We start from the raw sequence: 11,252 nt of genomic DNA on the forward strand, positions 1-11,252 counted from the left end.
TAATATGTTAAACCTTACCCCAAAGAAAGGGCTCTTTTGATGAAGACTCCTATTTCCTTTTCACTGCAAAGGAGATGTGTTGAATGCCATCCCTATGTGTTAGGTGATTTGAGTATTGAAAGTGTAGACACCCAGAAACCACGATTCATCTTTTGAATACAAGCTGCTATCTTCGCTAGTGAAAAAGAGGAACAGGTAGAAACTAGATACATTAGTGGTAAAGATTTTCAGTATCCCCATGAGCACTGTGGTAGCTTCTCTTCTGGAACCTTTTGTGGGACCTTTGCAGAAATCAACCCATGCTAAAAAGCGTCACACCAAACACTTTATGCCAAGCCAGTAAGCAGAGGTAACTGTGTGCCTTAATTTTCTGTCTTATTTCCCATGCAGACTAATGCAGCTGTTAAAAACTGACAAAAAATTTGTAGAACTACCTAAATATGCAGTTATAACTATACCCTTTCCTAATCTGCTACAGCTAATTTGAAACAGGGACTATTTTTGAATACACTTATTCTTTCCAGAGGATATTACCTTGGACTTGTCTACACTGAGTCTGGTTTCCCATCATACTGTCTCCATGTGCTCTGTTCCTCTAGTCTTGACTAACTTTAGAAACTCTGTCATCATCAAGTTCTTGTGTGGCAGTTTTCTTCTTCAGATCCCTAACAAATGAATACATGTTTCAGTACAGATCTGCAGACTTTTAGTCTACAACTTCTTGTTTTGCAAAATTAAATAATTCTTTCTGAATCACCTCACTATGATAATTAACTAAATTTAAACTAAATAGCTTTTTTTTTTTTTTTTAAAAAAAAACAACAAACAGACAGACAACTGCACTACATAGAACCCCTGCCCCAGTTCTACTGACTCAGTCATGTTAAGACTGCAATCCATCATGGCAAATGCCACAGGCCTATAATGGTTATGAGCTTCTGGAGTACAGGATGAACTCAATTTACATTACAATTTACATTGCAATTTCAAACACAGCACCAGTAAGAGCAATGATATACCTAAATATGCTGGCATAGGACCTGTAGGGTTTTCATTACCTTTTAACACGTACTACTACCCCTGCTTCAGAAGAGGGTGTCTCCTTTTGGCAATTCTGCTTTGCCACCTACTTCCCAGCAAATGCCATGGTCCATGGGTCCCAGTCTGTGGGTCTTGTGAGGCCTAAGATCAGCAGAGGCTAACATCATTCTCTCATCACGGAGTTCTCTTGAGGCTCAGTACTGAGATTTCATAAAGCTCTATTTAATCCCATTTTGTCTCTGACCTCGGCACAATTTTCTAAACAAGTGATTTTGTAAGTTTTACAGAAAGTTCTCTGATTTCTCAACCTAAGATTTCTTTCACGCATGATTACATCTCTTCTCTTGCACCTTTCCTACAGAAATCCTAGACTTGATGTTGAACTGAAAATTCTGCAGCTCCCTGCAGGTAAAGAGGAGCAGCTGAAGCACGTGTCATTTCTCACTGAAGTACCTTAGACTTGACCAGCAGGATGGCACAGGTGGCAGAAGTGAAATTCAAGTCCACTCTGTGGATTCTTTGGAGTGACTATCAAAAAGGCATAGTAGTCACAGTGAGTTTTAGAGTATGGATATCCATAAGACACACTGACTCACTTCACACAAACTAGATGCAGATGCAAAATTACACTGAGTATGAAGACACGATAGGGAGAGGCAGTAAGTCCTCTCTTCATCACTCTGAGCATTTTGACTTGTAAGCCTGTGCTTTTATTCTGGTTATCCAAGAACACATTCAACCACCATATCAAAGCTGAATAACCACCAATGGGATGAGTTGTCCATCTGTAACAAGATCACATGCACAGCTAAGGATGTTCTTGAGAAGATTACAAATCTTTCTGCTAGATTCTGATCACCGTGCCTATGTCTCAGCTTCTTGCAGTGGTCAATGGAAAAACCCAAAACCTTATTTGGGCAACCTTATATTCTGTTTTTGCAGGATTTCTTGGTGAATTGTGATTGCTTCTGCTCTCCCTCTATGACTATCCAGATAAGCTCAGTGCTGGTCCCACTGGAAATATCTGGCTTCACACACATTTTTTATTGCAAACACCTTCAACGTTCTACTTGGATTTTCCAGGAAAAAAGTTTTTGTTTCAAACCAAAATGATTAAGAAGATACAAATAACAAAATGTTTGTCCCAGGAAACACAAGTGTCCTTGCAACTCAGCAATTTCTACTGAAATCCCACCAGTCGTCTTATTTCTTGATAGATGGGGGCAGCCAGTTCTTTGGCTTTCTCTGCTCCATCCTCTAAAACCTTTATCAGATGGGATGTATCTTCCTGGAGTTTCTTGATTTCATTCCTGATAGGTGCAAATTTTTGAATAACTGACTCTGCTACCACCATTTTGTAGTGAGCAGTGTCGAGACCAGCAGATTGGTGCAGCACTTCTTTGATGCTAAGCCCCGTTACTGCAGCATGAATGGACACCAGATTGGAGACACCAGGGCGACCGTCTGGGTCATAGGTCACCTCAGAGGTAAAGTCAGTCACAGCTTTGCGGAATTTCAGCACTATTTCATCAGGGCTGTCCGCTATGTTAACAGTAGCTAACTTCTGGGGGTCTGACTTGGACATCTTCACTGTTGGATCTCTGAGGGATTTTATTTTCTTTGTTGTGCCTTAAAAAAAAAAAAGGGGGGGGGAAAAAATTATGCACACACACAGACAACGGTTTTCTTATGACAATTGCTAAGAAGACTTTGTAGCAGCATGATGAAGTTCTCTGTTGATCCTTGCTTAAAAATGAGTTGTGAGCACAATCGCGTATGTTCCTATTTAGTCCTTATGCCCCCTCCCCGTCTTTCTAAGTCACTTTTCTCATCCCATAAACTAAATGAAAACCTGCTCCATTTGTCCTCTCCTCACTAAGCAGAAACTTCTGCTGGGACACTTCCTAGTATTTTCTGTGGCTACATGCTGATCTTCACTGAAAACTCTCTCCTCCCTTGTATTCCTGGCACTGGGGACAAGTTACCTAAAGAGCACAGACTGCACATTACTGAAAGGTTCTGTAACAGGGGAGAAACAGGTTAAATCCACTGGTAAAAAAGAATCCTATAACAGTTAAAACATCCTTACTTTAGGAAAATCTTCCACCCAAAATATCTTGGTAATTCTCCTAAATATCAATAAAGACAGTTATTAAAAGTTCCCTAACTGACTACTAACCAGCTCTGTTAGAGGCAAAGCACTGTTCAGATAAGAGGGGTGCAGGTATTGTACAAACTCCTAAGATATATGTGTGTACATGAAATAGAATAGTAGCACTGGGGAAATATTGCAAAGTACTTTCTTTAACAGTGCAAGCTCAAACTGTTTCAGTCTTTCACCAAGAAACATCATTCATGGAGTACACAAAGTACCACTGATCTAGAAAGTACTCACACCAATTGTATTTAGGCACCTAATACAGCCAACTAAATTACCTCCATACTCTTCATAGACGGTATGTGTACTCAGTGAAAGGATAAGTGTTCTCCCAGGGTACAATTCAGGCTGCCCCAGAAAGTGCTCTGTTCTGAATCACCCTTTGAAAGGGTCTGACTCTTTTCCGTATATTTGAAGGAGTCCAGGTAATCTAACATCTTACAGCTAACGAGTTTGAATAGGTCCCTAACTCCTCCATTCATTTAGGATATTTAATTGGTTTGCATGTATTAGTACACTTATGAAGGTATGCTTTTCATGAGGAAAGTTTCAATGTGGGTTTTTTTGTTAATTTTCAAATTGAGCTTTTTATTTCCTGGGAAAAAGTCTCACCTGCATCATAGGCTACACTCAGCTCCTCATTATAGTGCTTAGTATTAGAAACTGCAGAGCTCACAATACCTAATATTCTTTAAGCTCCACTCTGGGTCTAACATCATTTTTGTCACTGAGGCTTGAAAATTGAGAAAGGTTTATTACTGCCTGTCTTTTCTAAGGTGAGAGCTCCTTGCCCTTTTAGGGGCGAAGGTCTCTGCTGTGCATTCCTCTACATTACTTACAACAAAGATGCAATGCTTCTTCATTGCCCAATTCTTCACGTTTCTTAACAAACATGCCATTTGCGCCATCTGACTCCTCCTCACCCCCCGGCCTATGACCTTATAGCTCAAAAATGGCTGAGAAGATTTTCCTTATAAGTATCCCTGAGTCTAAGAACAAAAATTGAAAGTCTAAGCTCTGTAAGAGACCCTTACTGAAATATGCAAGTATATATTAAACACACTTAGAAGATTTTTGACCATTGTAGCAATAAAACTACAAGCTGTTTAGCATGCTTAATCTAACACCTACCACTCAGACACTGAAGAATGCTGCTTGCTAGAGGTCTCTTGTTCTTTACACATCTCCTGAACCAGCAACATGGAGCAGAGACCCTGCTCTTAAAAAGTCCAATACATCAAGAGCAAGGCTGACTGGCAGCAGCAGAGTGCATCTGGCCCCCTGGACTAGAATACCAGACGTCACATACATTCCTCTACTGGGTATTTGTAAAGCCTTATGTCTATCTTGGGAGTTCAATTTCACAGCCTCTAGCCTCTTGTTGTCAGTTTTTAATTTTCCACTCCCTTAGCATCAGTTTGCTCCCTTTTCTTGGTCCCTGAAACTATTTCCACAATACTTAAATCCATCTTCAACCTTGAAGTGCAGTTAAGGAAGAAGAACAGAAAAAAACCAAACCAAGACCAGCTCACTTAAAATGGCTTTGGGCACAGGAAAGAATTCTCCATATTTCTTGTTGAAATGTTGTGCTATATCTTGGGCTAGTTCCAGGTGCAGGACTTGATCTTCTCCAACAGGAACATGTGTCGACCTTTTAATAAAAGACAGATACAGGAAACTCAGCAAAGCTCTCCAGTTCTGCTGAAATGTTACTCAAGACTGTCACAGCTTCTGCCATGACTGAGGGCCAGACTGAGCCAAACATTCAGTCCCAGCTAGACATAGGTGCTATGGGAACAATATCCCTAACTGACTGTATCCCAGGATGAGTCTGCTTTTTGTGCTGAGCTGAAGCACGTTTCCAAGGGCAAAAATAGCCCTTCGTGAAAACATACACGGTAAAGATACCAATAAGAGAAAATTGTTAAACTCAGCTCAAAGAAAGTTTTTTGTAATATCTCCTGCTGTCTCTTTAGAGATCAAAGAGCATGCGTTACAGTGTGCGAGCAAAGTAGGGAAGATCTGCAAGGCATAAAGCACAAGCACCTTGCCTTGTCAAGTCTCAGGAAAACTTAACTGTTGTTGAGAAGTTAGTACTGTGGATTTACCAAGGGAAGGAAAGAAGAGAGTGGATCTTCCTCACGGGTCACCATTATACAAATATCATGTGGACCAGTGCCTCTACTCCCACAAGTGTTATCATTCATAGATTAGAACTGTTAGGATCAAAGAATCATTTGATCTTCTGTATGGAGCTCAATAGCTTGAATGCAGTTCTGGAGGAAAACACAATCTGCATCAGAGGACATGAGAAGGTGAAGAATCCATTACTTCCCCTGGTGATTCTTTCCCACAGTTAATCATACTTGCTAAAAATGTATGATTCTTTTAGATGAGGCAGACTTGAAGACTTGCCAGATTCTGATTACTCTCCCCTCCCCCAGGAGATTTTTTTTTTTTTTCCTAAGGCTTGTGGGGTATTCGGCTCTGAATCCTGGATATGTTCCAGCGTAAGAAAGTTCACTATGCATCTTTTAAGTTCCCAGAAAATTTCAGTTCAACATGGTACTCCTTTCCTTTAGTAGGAATCAATTTGTCCACCTTTATGCCCCACCAAACAATCAGAAAGGCAACCTAAAAACAGTTACAGTAGCCAATAGGAAATCACAGTGGCCTACAACTAACAGAAAGAAAACCATTTACCATAATCAATATATTTTAAGCAGGTCAAAAGAAATGTTTCCATATACCAAAATGGTTCCATATTCACAAAGTTTGCCACTAAACAGAAAACATATTGTCTTTATAAATGTCTCTGCATGATTCTTTTGCCTTTTTCCTTGCTGTTTTTTTTTTAATATTTCTGTCCTGGTGCTATTTTTATTCCTTTTTGTCATATATTTACCTTCTGTCCATTTTCCTGTCTCTTTGATCCTTGGTTCATCTGAATTAATACTGCTTCTCCCCCTCCTCCAGCTCTTAATTCTTCTTCATGACTGCTGTTCCCTTTCTGTGTTTCCATTTCTCCCTGATTCTTGTTCCCTATATTATGTTTTTATATTAAAACATTCATTATTAAAGATATTATGTCAAATTTCTTCAGAGAGATACTGTTTTTCTTTCACTTCCTTGTTTTGTGCTCTGTCTGGACAGCCTGCTGTTAAATACACATGGTAGCAAACGAACCACAGGCTTCACTAAGGAATGATGAATCATGTGATCTTATTAGAAATGGAAAAGACATACATGGTTGAGCTCGATCAAAACAAGGTGATTTCTGATGAAGTCTAAATTTCACTCTTAAACACGTCTTGACAATCAAATGGGACTCACTGATTAAAAGATTATTTTAATGTCCAAATTCATTCTGACTTTTGCTTCCCATTATTTTTAGTTAAAATTCAAGTGAATTAGAAATACCATCTACTGACATTACTAATACATCTTCTGACATTACTGCTTTCCCTTACTAATGATCACTTAGGATTAAATTTCTCTAGGTAGATTTTTCTGGGTTAACAACTTGCCCATCTTGGTTACTCTGTCCTAAAGTCCCTGCTCTCATAGTTCTGTATTACTTCTCTGTCCCAACAAATATTCACAACTTCATTTCAGAACAATTCCACAAAGTACATATGCTCAGAACATAAAAATAATTAATACACAGTGCATTGTCTCTGACATTTACTTATTGAGACAGTTTAAAATATACTATGGAATACTACCAGTCATGACAATGCACTACAAGTTCTGTCAGCGAGGCTACAACTTAGGCATGCTGAGTCACCAGTTCCTCATTAGGGTTCATTTCCACTGCAGCACATAGTACATCACAAAGAAAATTGAACTAGCCCAAGTACCACAAAGGGCAGTAAATGACTCTTTTTCATCAGTATCAATAGGCCTACACAGAATCCCACACTAATACTGGTATACTATATACAGCCAGCTTAAGTACCTCTACAGTACACTGCATGAAATAAAGCATAACTACTTAAAAAAATATATATATATGTATGTGTGTGGACATGTAATATGTACAATTAAACATCAGTGTGTTACAATTCCCTAAGAATTGTTCTGAAGTGACCAGCTTTTTCTCTTTACAGCCCTGTCAGTTGCTTTCAAACCAGGCTAGAATTCAGCCAGACACTTGAGAGGTAAAAAAAGCTGTCATCCATTTCCAATCTTGTGATCTAATCACACCCAGCTCCCCCACTTAATCAGTCATCATGTTAACCTGATGAACATTCATTCTAGTGCAGCTGAACAGACATTGCCCATGGGCTCACATTCTGCCTCTTACTTGTACAGCAAGATATCTGCTGCTTGAAGCACAGGATAAGTCAACAAGCCAACAGTTCCTTCATTATTCTGGCTGGCACGCTTCATCTGTTTGCAAAAGAAAAACAGAGAGAAATGACCCTTTTGGCTAATGGTATCAAACTCTGTGATTTTAATTAATTAGAATTCTGACAAATTTGAGTAACTTACTGTGTAACTCTAGAGAAAAGCGTGCCATGTAAAATCCCCTCCTTGTGAATACACACATCCCATTTTATGTCCTCTATTTATGAATTTACCTACACTGTTCTGATATTGTAGTGAGGAGAAGACATAGGTTTGTGTTTTCTTTCTGTTTGTAATCTTACTAACAAAAATGATTATAAATACGAAACAATCAGACTGGGTTATTACACTTATTATTGATAAACCTTACTTTTTAAATAGCATTTTCAGCAGTAAATTTTTGAAACACTTTATAATAAGATATAAAAAGTCATTAAAATACCTGTGTTTCGCAGAAAAGAGAGCAAGACATAGTGACCACACACAGTCACCCGGAGAGTCAGTGACAGCTAGGAGGAGAACCCAGAACTACAGAGGCAGAGTCCAGTGTTCTCTCCATTAGTTCACGCTGCTCCCAACAATCCACCCACTGTTCCAAAGTCCTTTGCTGCTCTAGGATATGGATCATTTAAACCAAGATAGTCAGGCTACAGATACTCATTCTGTTCTAGCAATGGCATATCTACTTTCTGCCTTTAACAATAGTTAAATACACTAAAATCCTTAAAATCTTAACTATTTCATTAAGACTATTCAAGTATCTAGATTTTTCTCACCCTCTCATACAGATTCTGTCTTCTGTCTACATCTCTAAGTGCCTAGGGTTCAGGGGACCTAATTTGCAAAGCCTAGCACCTGTAACACCTATCTGTAGATCTGGAAAGTCAATCCAGTCAAAGTTGGATTTAAGAGCTTAACTTTAGAACCTCAGGTTTGAAAAGGTTGGCTTTAATCTATGCCATGCATTAACGCTGGTTGCTGTATTTAAGTTTTACTGTTTTTATTTAATTAAGAAGAAAAACAGGAAAAAAGAAAACATCTGGAGGTATTTAAGACTGCTCTGAACTCTACAAGCCAAACTGCTCTTAAGATTTTTTTTTTTCTTTCCTTTTTGATACTTCTCTCTCCTGCCTTTTGGTTTTTCTGCTTACTAAATGCCAAAATACAATACAAGGAAATTAAATGCAAGAATTCAGTTGATGCAGTCATACTGATGCAGTATTAAGACGATGAACACCTGAAACTTGTAAAGGCAAACATTTAAGGTGCATTAACTTTATCACTCAGCACATTTTTATTATTTATAATTTCTATACTCCTCTTCCAACATATTCTTCTTCTGCACCCTCTTCCATAAAATCTACAGAACAGCCACTCTTCACAGTGGAAAAAGAAAAGCTGGACATGGAATTCCATAATCAGAAAGGCTCAAGGTTTCCACTGCAATATCTTGTAGTTGTTTTGCATTATTAAATAAGCATTGAAATAACTCAAAGCATTCTAGCAAAATCAGTTTAACAACACTAAAACCCCCTCCTATTTAGTACAGATACTGCAAGTTTCTGCTGAAAATATCATCCTGTAGCTTCCAGCAGAAAAATGTTCACTGAAAGCAACAGATCTGGAAAGACACATTTCCCTCTCTGCACCACAGGACCAGAGAATTACTTAAACCTAAAGCAAGGATAACCAAGGTACAGTTGGCACTTCACAGACAGCAAGCATTTCAAGGACAGCAATTCTACTGAATTCCCATACATTTCCTTTCAATTTATGAAACTGTTCATACCTTCCACTGGGGCAAGCGTAGCAAGCGTGGCACATTAGTTAAGCACCCAAGAATCCAGGCAAGTTCTGCATGCTCAGGAACCTGGAATTACAAAGTCAGAATCTATTTTAATCTTCTGCCTTTATAGGCATATTTTCTCAAAAATTAATGCAGATAAATAGCATCAGAGATCAGAAACCCATTTATTTTTGTCTATTATTTTTTCAGTAAGGTCAAGTAACAAGCAAAGGGAAAGTCTTGGACACCCCATCGATTGAATACACTACAGCATAGCAAGGTTCTTGATCCTATCCACTTATACTCCAAAAAAGAAAGAAAATGCTTTAGCAATTACAGAGTTGAACACACATGTAAACCAACTGCTGGCCACTGTGCCACAGCCTCCTCACACTTTGAGATAATACATTAACAGTTCCAAAACCTCTTTGCCTTTCTCATTTCCAGTGCCAGTAAGTTATGCAGTCTTAATTTCTTCTGCATCAGGACCCTGAATGTACTAATTTCCCCTAATTGTCCACACCAGCCTCACTGAGCCCTCCACCCACATCCTCTGCCCATGGCCCCAGGAGCCCCATCTAAGGTCAGGACAGACTGCCCCATGTCCTTGCCTAAGCTACATCACACAGCAGTGTGTCTGGCACTATAACAACTGCAGCTCCTTCACAGAAGCCTGAGCTAATGGCCACAGAACAAGAAGAGCTGGGCTGCTCCACAAGGCTGTGGCTGCAGACAGCCATAAGGCAGGCCAGAACAGTTACCTCCCTGACCGGAACAATGTCCTGCAGTATTTAGTCAGGTCAGGGGTGGTGAAAGTGACAGTCTGGTGATCATCAGACATAGCAAGGTAATTAGTCACATCTGAGGTCAATCCAGAAAGCCTAGGAGAAAATCAGAGCAGCAGGGACAGGGTTGAGCACAGGTACACTGTGACGTAGCTCAGGTGAAGACTGGGGGCCTAAGCCTGAGCTTAAGTGGAGCTCCTGGGGCACTGGGCAGAAGGTGCATGGGTGGAGGGTCCAGGTGAGGCTTGTCAGTATTTTGGGTGCACCAACAGGTCTTAATGACCGTGACCTCTCTGCAAAACAGGGACAATAGCTGAAGTCAAACTACAGTACAGCCTAAATTGTGGCTTAATTTGTCCCCCAGTTCTGCAGTCCTATCAAAACTGATACTGATCTGCAGGTGAAAGAGAAGGATCAGGCCTCCACATACCCTTTGCTACAAGGGTGGTTTGAAAAGATGAGAGAAGGAAGAAGAACCCATTTAAGGTCATACAATAGACTCTTCATTTAACATTCTGGGGAGACTGCAGTGATAATGGAATTTTAATAGCTTCAGGAAGACACCAGACAGAGTGATTGGCCCCCTCCTGCTAAGAGGAAGACTTTCTACAGGCAGAGACAAGAAGTGTGCATGCAACAACCTCTGTTGGATGAATACACGTTTAGCTTCTTCAGCTTCTGCATTTCAACTATTCATTTTATGATTAGTAAAAGAGGCAAGCATTGCTGATGCATACGCTGTTCTTTCTTTCCTGTCATTTTGTCTGTTGTCAGTTACCTATATATACGATAATCATCAAAAGAAAAAGATGATCTACGGTCTCCTTTGCTTACATGTTTGATTCACTCTTTTCAGTATTGGCAGGTTTGGATGTTTTAGAGCATGCTAACTGTCTTAAAGACGTTCAAAGCTTCATGCTTGCAACATGGTATAACAACCCAGATGGAAGGCAGTAAAAAGTGTTTGTTAACAAGTAAGAATTACTGGCATCGTTAACGGCAATTCCTTTGTTGTCACATTTTAAATGTAGTAAATTCCTAGCTAACAGTCATTAGACTATTTCGGTTGTCAATGTGGTATAGAGGTATCTAATCTCAAGACAACAGCTCAGTGGTTAAAGATATGAAAGAT

At 39.5% G+C, this 11,252-nt stretch overlaps 1 protein-coding gene across 1 annotated transcript in view; it reads right to left on the bottom strand.

Annotated features, from left to right (window-relative positions):
• Nucleotides 1–729: 729 nt before the first annotated feature.
• WARS2 (tryptophanyl tRNA synthetase 2, mitochondrial) overlaps nucleotides 730–11,252 on the bottom strand; it is a 22,849-nt gene continuing 12,326 nt past the window's right edge. The window contains exons 2-5 of the mRNA XM_035894571.1: nucleotides 9,339–9,419; nucleotides 7,506–7,591; nucleotides 4,732–4,850; nucleotides 730–2,670 (exon numbers count right to left, since the gene is read on the bottom strand). Of these exons, the coding sequence (XP_035750464.1) occupies nucleotides 2,222–2,670; nucleotides 4,732–4,850; nucleotides 7,506–7,591; nucleotides 9,339–9,419 (735 nt within the window). The 3' untranslated portion in view covers nucleotides 730–2,221. The remainder of the gene's footprint in view (nucleotides 2,671–4,731; nucleotides 4,851–7,505; nucleotides 7,592–9,338; nucleotides 9,420–11,252) is intronic.

Source organism: Egretta garzetta, unplaced genomic scaffold, assembly GCF_000687185.1.
Source record: "Egretta garzetta isolate BGI_Z169 unplaced genomic scaffold, ASM68718v1 scaffold85, whole genome shotgun sequence".
Taxonomy (NCBI): domain Eukaryota; kingdom Metazoa; phylum Chordata; class Aves; order Pelecaniformes; family Ardeidae; genus Egretta; species Egretta garzetta.